This window comes from Streptopelia decaocto, assembly GCF_964273445.1.
Source record: "Streptopelia decaocto genome assembly, chromosome: 8".
Taxonomy (NCBI): domain Eukaryota; kingdom Metazoa; phylum Chordata; class Aves; order Columbiformes; family Columbidae; genus Streptopelia; species Streptopelia decaocto.
Window position 1 is genome coordinate 20,573,968 of NC_138662.1, and position 24,166 is coordinate 20,598,133.

The 24,166-nt window shown below is 42.3% G+C and overlaps 1 protein-coding gene across 24 annotated transcripts in view; it reads right to left on the bottom strand.

The window, feature by feature from the left end:
• Positions 1-4,533: 4,533 nt before the first annotated feature.
• The window catches only part of SLMAP (sarcolemma associated protein), a 66,797-nt gene continuing 47,164 nt past the window's right edge, over positions 4,534-24,166 (bottom strand). For 10 of the 24 annotated variants that reach the window (XM_082059798.1, XM_082059793.1, XM_082059795.1 and 7 more), the window contains 9 exons: positions 21,588-21,668; positions 21,272-21,331; positions 18,505-18,627; positions 17,349-17,423; positions 14,710-15,030; positions 13,351-13,468; positions 12,730-12,901; positions 10,869-11,003; positions 4,534-6,476 (listed from right to left, as the gene is read on the bottom strand). In XM_082059798.1, the coding sequence (XP_081915924.1) occupies positions 6,387-6,476; positions 10,869-11,003; positions 12,730-12,901; positions 13,351-13,468; positions 14,710-15,030; positions 17,349-17,423; positions 18,505-18,627; positions 21,272-21,331; positions 21,588-21,668 (1,175 nt within the window). In that variant the 3' untranslated portion in view covers positions 4,534-6,386. Of the gene's footprint in view, positions 6,477-7,513; positions 7,604-10,868; positions 11,004-12,729; positions 12,902-13,350; positions 13,469-14,709; positions 15,031-17,348; positions 17,424-18,504; positions 18,628-21,271; positions 21,332-21,587; positions 21,669-24,166 lie in introns of all 24 variants that reach the window. The other 14 variants (XM_082059794.1, XM_082059789.1, XM_082059807.1 and 11 more) reach the window with 4 other exon arrangements.

Below are 24,166 nucleotides of genomic sequence, written 5' to 3' on the forward strand. Positions count from 1 at the left end.
TTTCGCCAGGACTGAGCTCGCCTGGAGAGGAACCACGCTTAGTTAAACCGCATCCCGGGCTGGATCCAAAGCGCACGGCAAGCAGGGAGGAGCTGTTCAAACCTGCTAAAAACCACGTCAGTGACTCAGCAAACGTCCTTCTGAGCCAGCGCTACCGCGGAGCTCCAGAACCGTGTCCGATTGACGGCGCAGGCTGGAGACTGTAGGACTGTTGGTTTTTCTAAAGGCTGATCAGTGACTGACACCCGAGGGCGCCTGGTCCCTAGAGAACCCGCAGCCTTTGCACCACGCGGGTTCCGCGCACCCGCTGTTCTCGCCCCAGGTTCGCCTCACATCCTATGGGGGAGGAAACGTCATATCGCCGTGAACCCCCATTCGTACAAAGTAAACAAGTAAATGCATTCCAATTTTAAAATAAGTTATAATTCATTAACTAGTAACTTGTCTCCTACGCAATAAACCAGAGTGCAGCAGGTTATCCAGATATTGCGGAGTGCTGAGGTTTGGAGTGAGGCTGAAGGAAAGACTATGTACAATACAAACCAGCTTTCTGTTGTGTTGCAAATTTATTCTCGTATTTTTTACCATTTATTCATCTCAAAAGACATATTGCATATTTGGAACAGTTTTAAATAAGAGCCACTGTATTATTCAAGACAAGTAGTTTTGTCACATCCAAACTGATGACATACCCAATAAAAGTCTTTTCCAGAGCAAGAACTCCTTACAAGAAATATAAATAGAATATAAACTTCATAACTGATCTGGCACGAAAAGATTAAAATAGTAAATGCATTCCACTCTGAAGGCAGCACTTTACCACTCCTAGTGCATGTGTGGTGTTCCTTCAGAAATAAAGGTACGGGCTAGCTTTTGGATACATTTTATTCCAATAGAACAGAATGAATTGATCACTTCATCGGTAACCTATGATCAGGTAAAAAAAAAGTACTTTTAGTTTAACCCAAGGTTTGGATTTGTTCACCATCAGATCCAATGAGATTACGTGTTTGGAAGCACATCTGCATTTTCAGTGTATCGCCAAACGCAATAGAAGAACTCCATCTCCATTCTAACACCTGCATTGCCATAGCTGAGAATCCCAATTACACCTCCGTTCTCACGGTCGCTAATGACCAGTAACGGGCATTGATCTGAGCACATGCAAGCGCAGCCTCAGCACAGCCACGTCCACACATGCACACCCGCGGTGCCTCACAACCCATTAACGCACTGCCAGCCCCGGAACAACCCCAGCACAACGGAGGAGACCGAACGATTCAAACACGGGCACGTGAACAACTTAGGATGAGAAAAGCCTCATGGAGGGAAGCGGCAGCAACAGGGAACAACGTGATGGGGCTGAGAGAGTAAATGTGCGATCTCAGGCAAGGGGCTGGTTCTGCTTCACCTGCAGATCCGAGCAAATCCGAGTGATCCATGGGAAATGATCAGTACACGACTCCAGAATGCAGAATAATTCATTACAACAAAATGTCACTTTTGTAAGTTTTTAAAAATGTGATTAATATAGGTGCTATTCAACCAAGACTTCTGTAAATCATCGGGCATTCCAATAAAAGTGACCACTGCACTATCGCTGTAATTCATAATCCAGAGTAAAGAACGGCTGGCAGATGGCAAAAGCTCAGTGAAGGAATCATTCTATGGATCTGGTTCTGGCGACACCCCAAAAGAGTTCTGGTAAATGGCCAAGTAAGAATAGCAGAGCAGGATATAAAGCTTATCGTCTGTTTATAGGATGTTAGTAAGGTCTTAATGGTAAGGACACGTTCTGTCCTGGCATCTACTCTTCAAAAAACATTCTGAAAATTATAAATAGTTGAAGAAGGGATGAAGAAAAAGGAATAATTCCATCCATTAATATAAAGCAAGATGGGAAGGTATTTGGATCATGGTATCAAACCTGGATCAGGACATTTGCAGTAGCAGAACATCCTCCAAGAGAGATACATTGAATTCCGATGGTTGGGAGCCAAAGCGAGACAAACTCACAACAGGCTTGGGTTTGGGGTTTTGTTGAGAGCACAGTAGTTGCTCAAGTAACTTACCTAGAGAGGGGACTGATTCTTTTCCTGAAGTTCTTAAAGAATTCTTTCTGTCTAGAATACATGCTTAACTTCTTGCCGTTATGCTTCTGATGTTGAAATCCGTGAAGTTTCATGACGGCGATGCCCAGAACAGCAATCAGACACGAGTTCCCCTCACCAGCTCATGGAAATTTGAGCCTCCAATGGCCCTTGCCCCTGAAACTTTTGTTCTAGTTGCTAATTTACCTTCCACCTCTGGGAGCCTTTAGCCAAATCCTGGTAGCACCCATGGTTTTTAAAGCAGAACGTGGCTCTGTGGGCAAAGCTTTGCTCACTAATTTGAACAAGCTGGGACAAACTATTATAAAACCCCAGGAAGACTTGGGAGACCCAAAGTGCAGCCCAGTTCCCCAGCAGGGGAGAAAGGGCGGAGTTGTGTGTCCCCAGGCACGCAGAGGGACCGGGATGAGGAGATTGGTGCTGGAAGCCATCGCCCTGCAGATCCAGAGCTCTCTTATCTGCCTGAGACACAGCGGCACACAATATGGCTTTTAATTCTTTCGTATGACCGACCGCTATGGTAATGGAGACTCGAAATCTAGAGACGGTTGCTCATGAAATGCTGATGGTGGATGAAAAACCAGAGGGAATAAAGGTCCCTGGTGGTGTGAAAGCCTCAGATGCTGCTGGCGGGACAAATCTCAGCAGGGGATTTGCCCCGGAGGAGATTCCAGCTGAAGGAATGATTCTCGCAAGTGGTAAAACCCTACAGATTAAGGCAGGAGACATTCAAAATCTTATGTAGAGCACACAGAACATGTGAACGGGTAAGGTACTTCAGAAGACTTGAATAGAAAAGGTAAAAAGGCTTAGGAATACGTGCACAGATTATTACCTTTGCTTCAGCCATCAGGCATTTGATAGGAAGTTTCACTAACACTGTTTCACCTGAAAACTTTGCAATATGTTGTGCAGACTCACAATTCTCCATTTAGCACCAAAATCCCCAGAGATTCTGCAAGAAGAATCAGGCTAAGACTCTGGAAGAATGCATTTAATTCAGCTACAAGGAACAGGAAAACTACCCTGTATTTTTTCTGTATTGTATATTTGTATCTTTAACTAACAGGCTGCTGTTGTCATCCCCGCGTAGGTAGAATTCTTTCAAAATTTAAAAAAGGTGCCTCAGTCGTGACACCGAGACAAAACTGAAGAAGCGTTCAGATATTTTATTGTATTAAATCTTCCCAACTGAACTAGGAACTGATAAAACAACTCTCATTTTTCTAGTACGAGGAACCTTTTTAAAATCTCAAACTTCAGCGCAAGCTCAGAGCACTTTACAATTAGACTTAGAGCATCTTACAGGCTTGGGAAAAGCTGCTCTTGTTACAGTAGCTCCAAGGCTCAGCCAATCAAGCCTTACAAGAACCTAAATATGAACATAAAACCCACGTTTACTATAAAGAAACACAACAAAAATCCAAGCGGTTTGTGCATAGAGTGCCTGTAAAATAACTCCGCTCGCTGCTTTCGTTTCCAAGTACTGAAGAACCGCAGCGTCCCCGTTACCTGACCCAGTCGTCCTCACAACCGAGTGAACCGTGCACTTAAGCTCATTCTTGATCATTTTGAACATGCAAATGTCAAGAACTCCCGGGAAAGGCACCGTATTAGGGAACCACAAGTACACGTGGAAGCGCAAACCCCCATGCAACGTGTACTATGCACCTGTGTATACAGTATTTATACACACACATGCACGGAAATACATTGGAAATCTTTCTCCTTTAATACAGCCTTGTCGGGTCTCTAATTCCAGCTCTCTGAGTCTCTAAAGATTTCGGAAAACACAACATTTGTCTTTAATACAAGAACAAACCCACTGCTTGGTACGCGGGACCTAAGGGCAGCGCGGACACGCCGAGGTCGGTCCCAGGGAACTCTGGTGGCACCTTCGCTGGGACCAGGAGGGACCTCGGTCCCCAGGCTCCACTCCACCTCCTCACACCCCCTCTACGTGCTGCCGGCGGGGAGGACAAACAGCAGCTCAGAGGGACAGACGGAGCACGAGATGCTGGAGAAGAGGCGGCAGCATCGGGATCCCATCCCCGGGAAGGGCATCGCCACCGTCCCCGGGAAGGGCATCGCCATCGCTCCCTGCAGCCACCGCTCCTCCAATCTCAGCCCGTCTCTCCCATTCCCACCTCCAAGGCAATGATGCTCCCCAGCCTTTCCTCGCTCTCTCCTCCCCCCTTTCTTTCTGAAAAACCCCAGGAGAGAGATCCGCTAGACAAAAAAAAAAAACAATGAAACCAGTGCAAAATGTGGAATACAAGGTAAAAAAATATATATATAATCATTCTTTTGCTATTACTGGACATGCTGCAGACGTTGTGCCTAGTAACTGTGGCGGGATCTAGTGCAAAGGGAACTTAGCATCAATCTTTTGTTTCCAAATGACATTCAACTCAAACATGCATAGGGAGAGTAAAGTTATTTTATTAAATCATGCACATCACGTGTGTTAGTGCAAATAGTTTAATCTGTACTCCAGAAATTCTATTGTATCTTTATATCTTTACAAAATAGATTTAAAACAATTATTTACTTTAAAAAATGTAATTCTGAAGTTAAGCATTTCAGAACAATATTTGCAATAACCTATATACAAGAGGTACTAAGTACCACTGGCATACGAGTGTTCTGTGGTTGGGTGGCTTCCTGCAACTGAAAAGGATGAAATGAATGAACTAAATGACAAGATTTATTTCTACAAGTCACCTGTGGACTATTTTTTCCATAACTAATAATCCTCCCATTAGCAAAACCCATGTAACTCAAGATAGAACCTTTAATTAAAGGACAATGACCCTTAAAACCTCACAAAGTAAATTATATGCTAAATTTCTATTTAAATATTTAAACTATCCTTCGATTGCCATAACATTCTTTAAAGCCAATTGAGTTGCTGAGATTACCTCCCTAGTTTGAAGTTCGCTTTACGAGAGCCATTTTACTTTATCATTCTTTAGCATATTATTTAAGTCTTTAACAAACTTTTTGGACAGAACTGTTGAGTTGAACAAGACCACTACAGTCTACATTTAATTGAGCACTAACTACAGTGATTCCCACCAAAAGTCGGCAAATAGCAATAGTTATAGTACTTAGATAAGGAAAAGACACTTTGTAATGGGGACCACTGCATCATACTTACAGCCGTGTGATGAGGATGCACAAAATTCTCCTACCAAATTAAAACCATCTTCACCTGACGATACTTCCTCAGGTAAATGATTCCAATTTTGTAGTATTTTATGTATCTTAGATGTTTTTTCAGCTAATCACAGCCGCACTGTAGCAGTTCTCTTAATAAAGTTACGTCAACAAAAGCTTATCCAAAGAGCTTCTCCAGCTCAAGTCGGAAAGTATCAAATGACTGAAAAAATAAATCGATACATGTGATATGTGAGAAAGCATTCAGACTTTCAAAGAATGCACCTCTTTAAATAGATGAAATTTAATAAATTACATTCAAACTAAAGTTAACATAAGCTGAACCACTGCACTATGTCCATCGCATGACCAAGAACTTGCTCCCAGGAACAGCTGGGCCCACTCAGAACACACACGCTTCCACTCGCACACGCGCACTCCAAACGCTCCACGCTGCTCTTCGCCATCAGTGTCTCTTTAAGGCTGGACATGAATTGCGTTTATTCCCAAAAATCATTAATGAAGCGATCATCGTCAAAGAAAAAATATGCTTCCTTGCAAAGGCGTGGTAAAGAGAAGTTTGTTAAGCCTTGTTCCCAACAGCTCAGTGACTGACAGCAGTAAAATGGTATACGAGGGGTTTTCTTTAAAAAAAATAATCTCGTACTGAAAGGCACTGAGCATCTGTTTGCCGAGCATCTGCAAGGTGACTTGGCTTGGGCGTCCACATCATTCATGTCATCTTCCTTTGACATCTGGCAATCAGATTCTAAAGCAAGTGTCCACAACCCTAGCCATTATATTATAAATAATTTGGTACCGAGAAGCCTACTTTAGGCCACCATTATAGTATTCAGAATCCCAAGACACTAATTTAAAACTTGCATGAATTTGTAAGCAAAAATATTGCTCACAGTATGATGAATCACAATTTTATTCCCTCTTTATAGACAGATACATTTTATACAGTTTAAAGCAAATGACCCTACTGCTGTTCTCACGCAGAGCTGTGCTGTATTAAGAGGTAAAAAGGAAGAGAATTAATCTGTTTTCCCTCAGTATATGAATGTTGCCAGCTTCTAAAGGGAGGACGGTGTATGGATTCAACAACAGTTCTCATGGAGAAGCTCTGGTTAGGCCTGGGTACAGCACCACGGCTGTCACAGCAACCAGAGCTGCCATCACAGGCATCCAAGGCCATTGTCTCTGTGTGGAGAGAAAAAGAAAATCAATATCATATTTGTTCTAATTCATTCTAATCAGTTTACCCCGTGGTTCCTGAAAGGCCTGAGTGATTGGCACCACTAAAGCGTCACCCCTGAGCCCGGCTGCACTTAGGCCTGGCTTAGAGCATCCCAGCGAACCGCGGCTCTAGCACAGGGAACTCCACGACTCTCCGTGACTGAGGAGCAGCAGAACGGGGGGCAGTTCTGCACCTCCAGCTCCAGCGCACCTCAAAGAACTCCGCTCTGAAACACGGGAGGGCTGCGGGACACAGAAATACGGGAGGGCTGCCCCAGACACAGCCCACAGCACTGGCAGCGGGAACCCAGCTTGGAACCTTCAAACCCACATCTATGCAGCCAGTTCGCAGCAGGTGCTGACAACATCATTTCTAACGGACTGTCACAACATTCCATGACAACAACAGCATTTTGAGAGGAGGACACACTGAGAGACGTTAGAGAAAATGCAAGCTGAGAGTTCAGGATACAAACCAACCACATATTTCTCATCTTGTCTTTATATTTTTTTTTTTTCTTTTTCCCCCATCTTCATAGCAATAGTGCGAAAAATTAAAGTGTTTGGAGCCAGAGAGGAATTTCTTAGTTCATAAGTAGGAACCAAAGCTTGTTGATTTTGATTATTATTTAGAGGCAAACTCTTCATTTTGCACGGTTAATGAAGCAATGCGGTTTTCTCGCAGGCCCTAGCACGGCAGCAAGAGCAAAAGGCAGCCAAGCCCATTCGCTAAAGACAAACTGAGACCAAGTTATTGTAGAAGAGGCACATTCAGAACCAGTTAGAACGAAATTCATTGTTAGAATTAAAGAAATCACACAGATGTTAATGATTAGTTGATCGCTCAGCCCGCCAGTGTCGAGAGGATGGCGTATTAAATGAAGGGTTTGCTTCAGGTGAAAGAAATACCTGTGAGCATTTCACCATGCACGACTTTATACAGAAATGGCACACACAGGTGAGAGGGACAAACATACATCGACTGAACGTAGTGCTTGTACCTGTCGCTACCACAATGGGCCGTAACACCAATACAGGAAAGCCAGGATTAGGCCGATGAATACGGCTGGGACGGGTTGTAATATGGAAGGCTAAAGAAGGGAAGGGATATTAAAAATCACTTTGTGCTATAAATGAATCAGGTCAAGATGATTTAGAGAAGGGGGGAAAATAAGTCAGTGAGTTTTGTTTTAATTGAAATGTATTAAAGACATCTAACACAATACAGCATTATCTAAGCTGGTATACACAGTTAGTACACCGTTCTACTTCAATGAACAGGGTGTTTAACAATAAAGGGGAGTAAGCAGAAAGTGTTCTAAGAAACCTCTTGTCACAACTTGGAATTTAGCACTTTAAACCAATACAAATCTTCAAACTGATTTGCCTGTATCTTATTTATAGTTGGTTTTAGTTTTTCTAAGCGTTAGGAAATCCCATCTGGATTTCTTAAGGCAGAAAGACTCCCATCAGATATTGAATTTTCCAGCTCCTCCATTCCTCGCTGGTCAGCCTTTCCCTTTTTCCATCACCAGCCTCCAGGAAAAACCACCTTCTTCCTCCATTGGTGAATCACCTACAACTATGTCATCGGTGCTCCAGACACCTCCGGGAGACCGTAACATGACTGCACAACCCGCACCACGTCACCAGAGAGCAGGGAAGCACATTTCCATAGAGATGCCCCAATCTCAGCACCTCTGGCAGGTCGGCAGCCTGGGGAGCAAACGTGACCCTGAAAAATGGCTGGAACGCTGCGGCTGCCCAAGCAGCTCGCTGGGAGAGCGCAGCGTCCCTTCAGCTTACGGCCTCCTTAGAACCACCTATAGATTTGCTCAGCTAACTATAAACTACTTCGCATCCTGGACAGGCAGCCTCTAGCCTTATGATGATAAATTAGAGGCAAAAATGGCCCTAAATTCTTTTTAAGCTGTCCTGGGAGACACCTGCTTTCTCTGCATCCTCGCTGGTAAATTCGTGCACACACAAAGACACACAGAGGTTAAGTTCAAACCATGCTAAATATTTTAAGACCTTGTTTTTGTGCTGAAGCCGCCTTGATTTTGTTCGGTCAAATAAATAAATTATAAATTAATGCTTGAAGACTTTCTAAAACATTGTGTTTCATAAATAGAATCTCATCCTGTTATGAATTTGTAGGAGTCAATCATAGCACCTTCAATATGGCTCAGAACACAGGAATCTTAGAAGGTGTTCTGGTCTCTGCCACTCAATTCAAATTTGTTTTAATCAAGGCAAATATTTAATAGAAAAAATCGTGTGTGACTACGAAAGTCATTTTCATGCAGGATGATTTTTGTCGTTGGTGCCACAAATCAGAGTGCCACCTTCCCCCAGAAAGCGCATTGGTAGGAATAATCCAGCAGTGTTCAAAAAAGCGTCAGAGTTTAAGTCAACCAGAGCAGCTCATGTTCCCAAACCATTCACGTTGATAAATCTGTCACATAAAGCGCATCAGGAAATCATCAGTGACTATAAGCATGCAAGCACAAGGAGTAAACCACACTGCCAAGCGTTTCAGAACACAACACTGCAACGTTTTGAAAGTAAAACTTAAGTAAAAAACTTAATGTTTAAATGACATCCCAGTGGAGTGCGGAAGCTTCATCTTTTGTAGCATTTGTTAGTTCACCAAACAATCCTATGGATTTTTTTTTTTTACACTTTATTATTATTATTATTATTTTTTAAAGTTATACACATTCATGGCTGTGGCATCTTGGCAAATGAAACAGATGATAAATATCCACCGCATTAAATGAAATTATCTTTAAGCGATTAAATTTCCCCCCTCACAAACTTATCAATATATAACATATCTCCTCAGTGTCGAGGAGCATTTAACAAAGTGCTTCACCAAAAATGAGCATCTTGTATTAGAATATGAAGATATGCAAACAGACGGGCCACAAAAGGGAACAAATCCCACAGCGGGAAGTCACTTTTGGTGGGACAGCGTCCTTGGAAATGACGTAGCAGATAATGATTCCAGCATCAGGAGACAATGGTACTTGACAAATCTGACCTTGGAACTCAGCCCAGTATCCATGATGCTTCAAATAACCCAAAGGATAGATATGTTTGGCATTACTGACTGCGAGTAGCTTGTCCTGCAAGGCCCTACACGGCTGGATGCTCCTCACCATCCCCTGACCTCCAGGTTCCAAGTGTCACAACTCAGACCTGGCCACTGCTGGGCTTCCTAATTCCATTTACATACCCACCTCAAATTCTTCCTAAAGTCTCCCTTACCTTGCGAGCTTTGCCACTTCCATCATGTGCTCCAATTCCCTTCACAGTATTTCGTCCCTCTATTACCACTCTTTTTCCACTGATCTTTGTAATCCCAAGGTTAATATTTTTAACAGAGCAGAAAAATCTCACATTCACAATTACTTACTCACTGGGATCTATTCTATTAGAATGGGTTTTTTCTGGCTGTTTTTGACCTCTGCCTACTTTAGTAACTCAATATTATCTGAGCATTGCAGAAGAATTCTAAGCATGAAGAAGGTTCCAAGAGAATTGTAACATCATATTCCTGAAAATATGGCTGAAAAAAGCAAAAAGGGCTTTGAATTCTTTGTGTCTGACAGCTCTACTACGTTAGAGGTTTACATTCAGTAATCGGCTGTGGCAAGAGTATTCACCCAAACGTTGGCCACCCCAGGGTGGTAAAGGATCCAAAACAAGGCTGTGCCCACCCCTGCGCCCTTAACAGCCGGGGATTGCAGAAGCCTCAGTATAAAAAGAAGTTGCCCCTTGCTTTAAAACTCAATTCTAATGATGTCATCTCTCAAATTAATTGCAAAAGAAAAGAATATTTTCAATACTAGAAAGGACAGTTCAACTGCGCTGTTTAAAGCGCGAGCCGGTCAGGGATAACCACTGCTAGGAAGTGGGAGCAGGAGGAAGGAGGGAACATTTGTTGTGATAAACACTAATAAAATAAAAGCATCTTGAAAAAGAATGCTTAACTCATTTGGATACGGGTTGCTCAGCTTGTACTCACGTATCACTCTCTGAAATGAAGACATTTTTCTAAGTTCTGGTTCACTGCTATTTAAGCCAGATGTTTCCAAGAGAGCAGATATCTACGGCCATACACAACTGTAAACTTAACTTGCATGCATAATTGCAAGTGGAACGACCTGCAAATCTGCACAGGTATTACCAGAATGGAATTTTGCACATAATCTGATTCCGAGCTGGTTTTTTATTTATTTATTTATTTTTAAAGTCCGTCCTTTTCTATTTGACACCTTCGTATTCCCTCAACCTACAGCACTGCCCGTGTCACAACCGGACTTCCCCACATATTTTGTACAGACTTACATTGTTTCCTTTTTCTTGTAGCAGCTTCAGGTTTTCTTTGCATTGCTTGAGCTCTTCCGAGAGCGACTGGTTCTGTTGCTCGGCCAGCTCGTACTTGGCCTTCAGCTCCGAGAGCACCGTCTGCGTCCGCTCGTACTGCAAAGAGAGAACGCGCTGGGAGCCTGGACGCCACTCCTGCCATCTGCCTCCAGTAACTCACCCTGGATCAACACACCCCCTTTTCATGAAAGCAGGGGAGAAAAATCTCAGTTGAGATTTGCTTGTGTTCTAAATGAAGATTTTGTTGCTGATTTTGAAGGACTAAGATTACGAAAATCAAGGAAATGTGAAGTCAATGCAAGGCCATGATTCATCTCTCCTACCAAACAACCGCTCATTATGATATTGGAAAGGACTGTCAAAACTAGAGCCAAAGTAAAGTGGGAGCAGGAGGAAGGAAGGAACATTTGTTGTGATAAACACTAATAAAACAAAAGCATCTTGAAAAAGAATGCTTAACTCATTTGGATACGGGTTGCTCAGCTTTTACTCACATATCGCTCTCTGAAATGAAGACATTTTTCTAAGTTCTGGTTCACTGCTATTTAAGCCAGATGTTTCCATGAGAGCAGATATCTACGGCCATACACAACTGTAAACTTAACCTGCATGCATAATTGCAAGTGGAATGACCTGCAAATCTGCACAGGTTGTACCAGAATGGAATTTTGGTACTACCTTTGGTACTACCCACTTTGTCTTGAAGACAAAACAAGAAACAGGGGAACAAGGAGTCTCCTACATTTAAACAGTGCTCTAACACCCAGGCTGTAGATTAAATCCCTACACTAATAAAACAGGTGCAAAAATCAATATTCTGCATGAAGTAAATCAAACCCTCTTCCCACACAGCAAACTCAAACTCAAAGAAAGGCATTAATTAAATATTATGCCTTATTACTATCATGCCATAATCCTCATTGCGCTCAGGTACAACCGCTGCTGGGCGAACGTGTCTCAGTTCCCACAGCACCGGCAGCTGCACCTTTTTCAAGCTCCTGTTCAATGTTCTCTGCAGACGAGCAGCTTTCCAGCAGCGCTCGTGACAGGGATTAGCAGGACAGAACCAATGACTTTCAGTCCTGGCATTTACCATAATTTAAAAGATTAAGCGTCTTTACAAATACATCCGATTACAAAACCACAGACTAACAGGGCTGGGGTTTTCCAGTTCTGCAAATGGTAAGGAATGTGACACGGGTGATAAATGACAAAGCAAAGGACTGCAAGAGAAACTAAAAGCGGTGACGGGGGAAAACTTCACTCAAAATGCTCCTGAGAGAAAGCAACGAACTGCTGGAGGCCACGGCCTCTCCCACCGCGACCTGCACAGGCCACGCACATCAAATGTGCTCAAAACGCTGGTTTTCCTGATGCACTCGCTCATCAGCAGGAGCCCAGAGACCCAGTAAGATGAAGAGAGACCTCTGTGACGGATGTGCGGCCCCACTGCCACATCAAAGAGCTTAAAGCTGACTAGGAAGATCATACTGACGAAAGAATTAACCTTGACTCGGAACAGCTCATGAAACTATCCCACAGTGTTCAGGAAAACTCTGAATATGGGTTTGCCTGTCTGAACAGCTTAAAATTAAATTCACTAGGGTAATGCACAGAAGTAAACTTTAGGAAGTTCCCAAAATGCACACAAATCATTTTATCTGAAATCTTCTGAGATCTAACCTCAGTTTATGTGTAACTAACTACCATAAAAGTATGAAAAGTTTTTGTTTCTAGAAATCTTACATTTTTCCTTTTAGCTTAGAAGTCACAGTCACTGGGCGTTATATTTTCTCAAAAGAGAAATGATACTTTGCGTTACCTCTTTCTGAACGTCTTTCGCTTGGCTCTCGGCCTCGCTGAGCTGGCTTTTCAGGCTGGCTGCGTCCCGCTGGTGCTTTTCTCTCAAAGATCCCATCTGATGTTCAAGCTCCTTTCGAGACATCTCAAGAACACTTATGTCGCTGGTCAGCGCTAAACTCTGCTTCTGAGAGCTGGAAAACAAAACCCAATTGATTCCACATGCTTTACATTTAAAGAAATGAGATTTTTTTTAAAGCACTTGGCATCCTCCAAAATTTCACACATTATTTTTGTTTAACATGGAATCATTTTCCAACCTTGAATACTGAGTAAATTGTAAGTTAGGAAATCTACGCAGTTTATTATCTTTTAAGTAGAAGGATAACTGTTAAATGTAAATATTCCCCAATGCATGCTGCCAAGTCCTTATAACAAAGCAGAAAACCAAGTCACATTACCTTATGACAACATAACATGACTGGTAAGTAATACAGAAGCATTTACAAAATAGAGGAAAAATAGCTCGGTATAACACTTTGGCACAGAAGTGTGTTCTGCTCAGTATTATGATATAAACACCATAAGACATTTAGTACCACTTTTAGGATGCAAAAACCCAACAAAATCCTCTTCAGCTGACCTGGAAAGCTCCTTCTCTTGTCGCTGAACTTCGGATGTAAGCGAAGTATTTTCCTTCCTTAGTGTCGCACACTCGGCTTCCAGAGCGCTCCACTCCGCCTTCAGCTTCTCCAGTTCACCTGCGAGGAATCACATTTAATTGAATCGAGTAAAACTATTTCATGGCTGTTTCAAGTACCACCAGCTAATAAATGGAGGAAAAGCTGATATCGGTCACAAATCTCAAATATATTTGATTCTAATCATGTCATAGGAATTCTCTCACAAGCACCTATAAAACATGACAATGTCTCGAGGTTTGTGAGCCATGGAACAACCTCATGTTTTGGTTTTTTTTTTTTCAACGCAAGGTTTTTCTAAGGCACAAAATAGTAGAAAAGAGTCTGTTTATGGGTCTACTCTGGTATTTTAGAAACGGGAACAGAAAACTGTGTTTGAAGAAAATTATTTCCCAGACTTGAAACCAGCAAACAGCTCAAAACACTTGACAGCACAGCTCTGCTACAAGAACAATGTTTAAAGCAGGATCTAAAGGGTGAAAATGAGACCTTTGAAATAAATGGGGCCCTGGTAAAATAGAAATCAACGTTACCCAGTAATGCAACGACAGAGACTGAACTGGAAAAAGGCTTCTCTGACAACTTCGCAAAGAGTAACCAATTCGGGATTTAAAGCGCACTTGAAATACTCCAGTTTCTCTGTCCAAAGTTTCACCGTGAGCTCCTGAAGCGCTCGAGCCGTCCCCACGGGATGCGGCGGCACCGCAGGTGAAGTGAAACGCAAACGAGTGAGCCCAGAAAAACCCTATGCTGGCTCAGCATAACATATTATGTATATTGTATATATCTCTACATCCTGCATCCAGAATAAAGTCTTAATTTTAAATTTCTTTTAACATTTTTGTGTTAAAAATGAGATGCATCAAGTGTTTTATTAAACCATAAAATACAGTTTTTTGTCTCAAGTGAAGCTATCCATTTATGGGCTTAAATTATACAGAAGTCACACAAATCCTTTTGGAAATGTGGACCAATATCAATCCTTTACATAGTAAACTTTTTCTATCTTTTCTAAGTGGAATTATACTTAGTCTATTTTTAATATCTAAGGGTACCTCAGCTCAGAGGCAAAATTGACAATTACAATTTAATGTGAGTTTAATTACTATTGAATTTTAATTTGCAATTAAAACCAGCTTTTGTAACACTATTAGGCTTGATACACATATATAAACACATGTGTGTGTATATACACACATAGTAAATGACTACGAAGAAACACACAAATAATAGCGATGGGGATAAGTGACAGCCAAGCGATGGAGCAGGATGCTCCCCCGGGACATCCCTTCGCCACGTACCTCTCAAGCGAGCGGCCTCCAGCCTGTGCTGCTCCTCGCACTGCTGGCAGCGGAGCTCGAAGCTGCCCTGCAGGCTCACGATCTCTTTCTCGTAATCCGAGGCATCTTTCCGCCACCGCTCGAGTTCCGCTCGCACCGTCTGCAGCTCGTCCTGCAACGCGGAAATGTCCGTGTCCCGCTCCGACGCCGCCTTCGCCGCCACTTGCTGCAGGGACAGAATCTCATTCTGAGCGCTGACAAGTTCGTTCCGAGTGCTCGAAACTTCGTTCTCCTTCTCCTCACGAAGATTCTCAATATCTTCTTGTAACCTTCGCAACTGAGCTGGAAAGCATACAGTAATGTTAGTATTTTTAAAAATCTAAACCACATAACTCCCTTTCTCAACTTGTTAATGTTTAATGGGACTAAAGAAGCCAAATACAAAAGCATTTTTCAAAGTGCAAGGTTAATTTTTAATTGACAGGTACAGCTGCATCAAATAAACTGAACTGTACATCGTCCTTTAGTGTTTGTGGTTTACTGTAAATGTGCAGCAGTCACATACACGCCAGGTTATTTTACATTTCTGCATAAAGCAAACCTCATAAATTATTCCCATTCAAAACTGTTTCATTACTAACCATCTCTTCTCTGAGCACAACTATTTTTCTTAAGCGCGCATGCAGACAGAATCCAGGGCAAACAGCTGAAAAAGGGCCGTATGGAGGAAAGGGAAGCACGAAAGACAACAAAACTACCGCTAAACCCTGACTGATGGAAGCAAAGTCTTTAATTTTAAAGAATATATATCAGAGTTCACATGTATTTCATTGATCTTTAACAAGGGGAAAAGCAATCACTAAATTAATGAACGGCTCCCAGAAGAAGTTGAAAACCTAACATAAGATACTGTAGAGGGTCAGAATCACACACCTAAACGTACATGTTTCAGAAGCGAAGGGCAAGAAAAGGCGATGCGGGAGATAAAAAAGGCTGAGTAACCTTCCTAGAGCTTTTATTTGTGTTCTCTCAATCCGTGACACAAGATGAGACAGAGGAAGCAAGCGAGTCCTGGCACAAACTGATGGAAAGGCTCCTCGAGAGCCTTGCGCTTGCACGGCAACTACACTCCATGTTTTTCAGGAGCTGCACAGACAGTAACATCGGCAGAACTCATATGCAGGTACCATCTAGAAACTTTGCTGTTTGTTCATGGACAGAGAAGAAAAATGCAACTTATTTCCCTAACCAGGCTGCAGAAAGACATTGAGCTCATCAGACAAACTACAGAACCTGGGAATTACCCAGTTCCACAGGAAAAAGACAGTGTGGGAAAACCCCCATAATTATTATATATTGTCATGCATAAGAGCTATTATAGACAACAGGAGACTTCGCAGCACTTCTGTGTAAGATGAAACAGTTTGTGTGTTCCGTAACAGAGACATTTGCAGCATGATGAATTTGTAAATAAACGTGAGGCATTACCACCTCATCTGTTTGGAAACAGTCTCTCCAGGCTTACGCTGACAGAATAGAAAACAAGCAGATGAGAACGATCTGACCGAAATAAAACATACCACACGTTCACAACGGCCTCTCCATGTATCCTCATGTTAGAAGCCTTGAACACACCAAAACAAATCGGTTCAGAAACCAAACGTTTCTAAAGCACCAAGAATTAGGCCTTGCTCTCACAGGAGGTGCCCACTAAGGAGCAAATGAGGGATTTTTGCAAACTGTATCTTCCAGATATTATCGTCTTTATCAGGCCAAGCTAAATCTCTGCTTCTCAGTAACAGCAGCATTTCAAAGAGGAAATCTCATTTTTCCTTCTGTCCACATTGTTGATGAACAACTGTCCCTGCAACCGTTCGGGTGTGAAAACAAGCACGGTACGACTCAAAATCCAAACACACTGAAACGTTCCAAAAATTCAGTGGTGGTGTAGAAATAACTTACACGGAGAAATTACTCCCAAGAACATCGCAATGGTTTCTGAAGCATTCCAGTGCTGCAGAATTCAGAGCAATTAGAACTAAATATGAGACGTAATGGAAGTTTCAGGTAAGCCATTACCTCATCTCAACCGAATGCTTCGGGTTTTTTTTGTTAAGTAAGTCATGACAAGTTCCTTGATCTCCTCTCTTTACCAATCTGTTCATCTGAAGAGCTTCACACGTAGAGACAGGACCTCAGCAGTTTCTGTGGCACCTTCTCTGTGACAAACGTACGAAGCCCCGTTGTGCTGGCTGGATTCAAACATCAGTTCCACTAAAACACTTCAGGAATGTTACTGAGTGAAGCTGCTGGGATTTTTTATTCTCCGCTACAGTTTGCTGGGGCGGCCGAGAGAGAACCCAGACACCTCGATAACTCTTCCCAACTTGTGGGATGTGTCACCCCCTAAACGTTTGGGAACAGCAACACCACAAACAGCAGAACAATTTGAACCATCGATTCCCTCTTCTGCATTTTCCACGTTGTGATTAGAACCGTAGAACATTGCACAATAAAATTCAACAATATGGTGAAAGAAATCAGATTGAAAACACTCATTCAATTAACGTTTTCCTTTATTAGTGCTTATGATGCCACTAAACCAGCCAGAGCTCTATATCTTCCCTATCAGAGTGGGGTGAAGAAATATAATTTCCTACCTTGCAGAACGTTTATTTGCTTGTTAGATTCTTCGACTTGCACTCGATAGGCTTTTCTCTCTTCTTCCAACAGCGCTGCACATGGAAGTGAAAATGTGCCCACAATTGTTTGTTAGTAAGAAGTATTTCAGCTGTGTCATTAATTTTAGTCACAACTTCCCCTTAACTGAAAAGATTAAGCAATCATATTATTTCAGTAAGTCATCGAAGCTAGTAACTGTAAGTAGTTTAATTAAAAGTTAATACTAAGACATCATTCCATTATTGTGGTAGTATTACAATTAATTGGAAATTAATCCAATCTGTTGCCTGATCTGAAAACTCCAGGTGTGCTAAATGCAAACTGCTGTGGGAGGAGAAAAAACCCTGTAAATCTACCCCATAAAGAACACTGAACAATACGCAGTTAAAATGAACGATACAACTGCCTGTCAAAACAACCCTCAGTGCTGCTGAGGATGATGATACAGCTGCACATCTGATAGGATGATCTAAACAAAGAGCTGCTGAAGCCACTTAATTATCTGTGTTATCTGACTGAAATACAGATTAATCTGGAGATTAATATATTGTATAAGGGTGAAATATATGGAGTTCAAGTATGTATTCAAAACTATATATTGGTTATTTTGAACCGAAAAGTCAGAGCTCAACTGGACTGTATACAGAATTTACAAAAAAAAAAAGCAAAAGTTTCTGAGATTCTGTGCAGATGTGAGTGCTATGAAATGCATCTCAGAATCCCAGGATGTCAGGGGTTGGAAGGGACCTGGAAAGCTCATCCAGTGCAATCCCCCCATGGAGCAGGAACACCCAGATGAGGTTACACAGGAAGGTGTCCAGGCGGGTTGGAATGTCTGCAGAGAAGGAGACTCCACAAACCCCTGGGCAGCCTGGGCCAGGCTCTGCCACCCTCACCGGGAACAAGTTTCTTCTCATCTTTAAGTGGAACCTCCAGTGTTCCAGTTTGCACCCATTGCCCCTTGTCCTGTCACTGGTTGTCACCGAGAAGAGCCTGGCTCCATCCTCCTGACACTCACCCTTTAGATATCTGTGAACATGAATGAGGTCAGCAACACTGGCCCCCCTTTCAAGACTACCTGCTAAGCAGAGTTTAAATAGACGCCCTAGGGAAGCAGGCTGGGGTGGGTCTCACCTTGCAGCTCAGAGCATTTCAGTTTACTGGTCCTCGCCAGCTCTTGGGCGGCAACCAGCTCCTTGTGCAGCTGCTGCATCTCCTGCTTTGCCTCAGCCTCTGATTGTGCCCCCTGCAAGTCATCTGGTGAAAGAACATTTGCTTTAAAATACACGTTTGTACAACAGTTGAGTTTGCGCTGCCATGGGATGGCTTGCGACTTTTTATTCAAGGCATCTGAAGCTGGTTAAACTCAAAATTGGATTAGGTGAATATTAGCAAAAATATTAATATACTTTTAAAAGGAGGAAAACATACGCAAACTCAAAAGCATTCCCTACATATAACATGCAGTATAAACCAAAAAATAACAGACAAGAATTGGAGAGTTTTAAAAGCACTGTATAGATCAGCAAGGGTTCCTGGATGGACAGAACTGAAGGAACCAGCACAAACCCTGTGCTGTGGTCACAACTCTTCTGGCTGGGAGGAGGCGACTCGACCCCCCTCCCCATGCACTCACCAGCACCGAGCACGTCCTGAACACCAGCACCTGCCTGGCCATGCTATTGAAACCCTAAAGAAAAACACTCGCTCTTCGCCACAGGTTGTCTATGAACTAAAACGTGTATTTAATATACCTCGGGTTTATAAGAGGACTTGCAATTGCAGACAAATTAGGTGCTTTGAGAGCTGAAGTTTGGGGGGAATTTAAAAGAGAAATATGAGCTATAGTTTAGTTTGCCATTATACTTTTGACATTCATATTTAACTGTATATGTCACCAACAAACTAATTTTTTTTCTGTCTTTCTCATTAAAATAATTGTTTATCAAGCCCTGCTGAAGCATTCATGCTGTATCCCCTGAGAAAAGAGGCTCCTTGTCTCTTCCTGTGCTCCCAGTAATGAACTGGTGGGATCGCGCAGAGCTGAGGGCACACACTGGCTCTTAGAACTCTCCAGAACAAAATTATAAGAGCAGAAAGAACAAAGGCGACTACATATTTCATCCAAAGACTTTCTTTTACAGATTACTGGAGTTTCAAATCCAAGTTGCACTTTACTGAACGGGTTTTGTTCTCAGCTTCTCATGGATAAAGACTTGGGGCAATTAAGAGTTTCAACCCTCCTTAATGAGCCTGGAATGGATGGGGGAGTTGACGAACGCTGCTCAAATCACGTCCGAGAGAACAGCAGCGTCCCAAATCCAACCAGAACCCCAAATGAACTCTGGTGGGCAGCGTTTTCAAAGGACACACCATAAAAGATAACGCTGCTCCGAAGGGACAACGGCAGCAGTTCAGCAACAGCACAATCTCTGTCAAGGGAAAAGCTCTTTCCCACTCAACTGCAATAGGGGAATCTCCATGCGCTTCAAATGCTTCTGAATCAAAAGCTGAGAAATACAAGCATGAGAAAATCTCAGCTTCTCAGTCTCGCCCAAACTGAACATTTCTTTAATGTCTTTCAGTTCAAAGCAAACATCATTTTTGTGCTCACTGTAGTTTCGAAAAGATCCCTTAGTAAATAGGATTGCTCTAATTATAAATAATAACACTACTGAATATCATCAGGCTTGGCATTAGTTCTGTCGAGAAACAAGCTTACATCACTAAAACCTGGTTTGAGAACCAATGTAAAAAGAGCAACCAAGACAAGTATTTGAGCAATTTCCAGAACTCTTGAGCACGGGACTAACTATTCTTGCACAAGTCTAAGGAATTCTGTCATTAATTACAACAAGGTGCCGAAAAAAAGTCAAATATAACTATTTGAAAACCCTCAGGTATTCAAATAATTCCCAAAAGACATGAAAATGTCTTCTCCTTCAGTCTGGCCCAAGCAAAGGCATCTAACCCATGGGGCAGCTTTGGGGAAAAATGACCATTTCCACAACATTAAAGAATATGATGGGGACATTTATTGCTTCTGTTTAACATTTACCTGTTTTTAACTCTGCAATGAGTCACAGGGAGCGGTTATTAATGGCTAATAAAGTCATTTATCTTGTGGGGAGGAGAGAAGAAAATAAAACGAAGGCAGTTGTACTAATGTGCGACAGCTTTTCCCTCATCGCCAGACTCCAGTTTGTACAAACTTGAAACAAATTCCAAATGCACTCAGAGTTTATTGATGAAAATATACTTGGAGGGAACTCCAACAATTAAACGTCTCATCATTTTCTTGTTCCGTTAATTTGTTTCCCAAATTTCAAGAGTTAAGCAAGGAATGCTGCCTTTTCCAGCAGCCGTTTCCACATTCCAAACGGCTGCCAGATCAGAGATGTTCTCACTCTTCCTTAATTACACGACTGCTTAACAAATCCACTTCAAAGTCTTTCTGTGGCAAATAAGATCCTTTTTAGGGCAAACTCAGGCATACGAAGAGCTCTCTGACAAAGCCTAAGACTAAACTGCGGGTTTACAGGCTCTTCATTAAAACTACAAGGGCAAATGATTCATTGTAGAGATATTTCATGATTTCATGAGAGCAAAATAGGAATGCCCATAAATAGCCTCAGGAGTTATTTTAGTTAATTACACAAATCAATAGGAAAGTAGTCTATGTAAATAGGTATTTTTCTCCTTATTCACTTAAAAGTTCAGGAACAGTTACAGAATTATTATTGATATTTAAATGCAACTTTTCCATACTACCATGGTTAAAACATTTTAATTTCAGCACTCTACTTCAATGCACGTTTAATAAAAAACAGGCAGACAAAAAGATAGAGATATATATATATACAGATTATGCACCTAAAGTTACAAAAATAAATTAGTTTACCTTTTAGCAGAGCTACTTTAGCAATAGGTTCATTTAGATCTTGGTCGTCCATTTGGGCATCTAGTAAAAAACAAACAAGCCCCCACGTTTCAGAGATGAGGCAGTTTGCACGTACACGTTCTTTCAGCAAAGAGCAGCTCTTGGTTCTTCTCGCTTTACAACAGTTAATTACGAAGCCACAAAATAGACAATACTGCTCTAAGCTTGTATTGGTCTCTGCATAACACACACCTTCTCCACACTTAGAAAATGCTCGTGATTAAATTATTTAATTGAAACTAATTAGATGTTACAGAAAACTCAGTTAAACGCCTACCTGTAGTGTCGTCGCTGCTTTTTTCCTTGCTTGGACTGAGAGTGTCTGACAAATCAGATTCTTTAACTCTCGCTTGATTCTCTGCAATAGGCAAGGAAAATCAACTGCCGTCAGTAAATGCTTTATTCAGTCTCTTAATCATAATTTCTTTTATATCTCTATTTATTTAACTACTGCTAAATGTCAACTGGAAAAAAAACACTTAAAAAGCTGGTGGTTGCTTTCTGCTTTGTACGTCTGGGCTAAAAGGGATTCGGCATCACTGAGGTCATTAGTGTAGCCCAGATCTACCAGGGGCTGCAAGTGTGTGCCCGCTGCACCCCTGCCAGCTGGGGCTCTGGGCAGGAGCCCATTCACCAGCGAACAAATGAGAAAAGAAACCCAGAACAATGCACATACTGTAACACGGCAGAAAGAAACTGCTGTTAAGAGGAAAACTGTGTTTCTGTGTTTTGGACAAATAAAATAATAGCAACGAGTTGTGTGTATACCACACTGTTAAAAAAAGCGTGGTACAAACCAGTGAAGAATTATAGCAATGTAAGTTAATACACTTATTTCTGGAAAGAATTTTCAGTTCAAATTGTATTAAGAGAAGAATTGTATTAAGAAGCCTATGTCCTTTCCAAATAAAAACCCCATGAAATATCTGTTCCTACACAACCCCACAGGTTATTACATCAGCTTAGTGAAGCCACACGCAGCTGTGGGTCTGTTTGTTTGACCAGTTTGAGATTTTTAACAGGGAGCAGCATTTTCAGGGGGTGAGGGGACTGAACTGCACCAGCGCATCCTTTTCCCTCCCAGCAGCAGCCCTGGCTCAGCCTAAACACTTTGTGGGGCTCTAATTACTGGGGGTTTTTAATAACCATTCCAGTTGATTTCTGATGGGTCCATTAAAGCAAGGCAAAGCCCATCGTTTGGCAGCGAGGAGCCACATCCCCAATGCACAGTGATGTCCTATATGGAGTCTGTGCTGGCTGCCCACGCAGAGCCCTGGGCTGGCGGCACCACAGACCCACAGAGAGAGAAAAAGGCATCGTCACAACATCCCCAGTGCATGGACTTGACTTCCACCCCATATGCAGGAACACACGGGGAACGCAAGAAATTTCTTCACATAGAGACACTGTAGATGCAACAAGGTACCAGGACGAGGGAAGATGCACGGCAATAAGTGTGTTATACAAACAGGGTTAGTATACAAAAACATGTAAAAACAAAAGCTTGCGTGCATTGTTTTTTCAAGTAAAAAGAGAACAAACAGAACTAAACATCCCCAAACTGCAAGGAGTGGAAACGGCAGACAGGCTGTGCGCTTACACTGGCAAATCAGCACGGTGACAAAACACAGACGGGTTAATAAAGAAAACAAGAAATGTTTTCTTCCTGTAACATGAAAAGCTTTCTGTTCTCTGTGCCAGAACAGCATCCACTGCTACGTGCCCAGGGGAAGGCGAGTACCAACAGCGCGGCTGAGCAGGGGCCAGACGCGCCCCATGTAACGTGACTGCGAGCAATGGAGAGGGACCGGGGATCCTGGCTAAGACTGAAAGGGTATTTCCCTACATTTTGGAATAAGGTTTCTACCTAATATCTAAAGATGTTACAATACAAAACATTATACATGTAGCGTATAGATTCAAGCTCACAAGACTGCCATTAAAACTGTAATAACTACTAAACCAAGGAATACATTCTTTTTGAAGTATTAAGAAAAGTACATCCTAAAAGCCTCACCCATGTCGATTATGTGAGTGGCCAATCCAGACGCGCTAAGCTGAGCAAAACCTGCATCCAACCAACTTTACCATATGTGGTCATTCATGGAAACGCAGCTTTCTCGCTCGGTGAGAAACGGGAGGAACGGTGCAAGTTCCAACCGCTGCATTAATTCTCTCTCTCCACCTCCCTTCCATTCTCCTCCCACCCACCCGCGGGTCCCCGGCCCCTTCCTCCCCCGAAACAACGAGATGATGCCCCAGCCCGGGACGATGCCCCAGCCAGAGATGGATGATGCCCCAGCCACGGACGGTGCCCCAGCCGCTACAACTGGAACGGCACAAGTCAAAAAGAGGAATGGTTTAGAAACCTGCTTCCTATTCTGGAACTAGAGCCACAAGCACAGAACTTCCTTACTATGTTATTTCACAGCAGTTGTCCCTATTTCCCATAATGAAACTGAGCTGAATAAATATAGCCGAAATGATGAAGTATATTAAAATGTGTTGACATCATACTTACTTGATGAGTTATAATATATTAACAAACACTAAAAATAGCTGGCTGCTTGGCAGGATGACTGGCATACGAGGGTTACGTTACAGTTATTGTATGCATTCTTCTGCCAAATATGGCAAGTTTTCTATAGCTTACTCACATACAGAAACAAATTAAAGGTGCAATTTCACAGATTAAGGTAAGAGAAGATAACGTGAAAAGTCTCTAAAAGACCAGCTTCTAACAAGCTAACATTTATCCAGCACAATAACACTTTGCAGAAGGAAGAGAAATGAGTTATTATGTCTAGACATTAATAAAAAGCTACAGAAGTGGAGTCAGCCTCACAGTCCAAACGA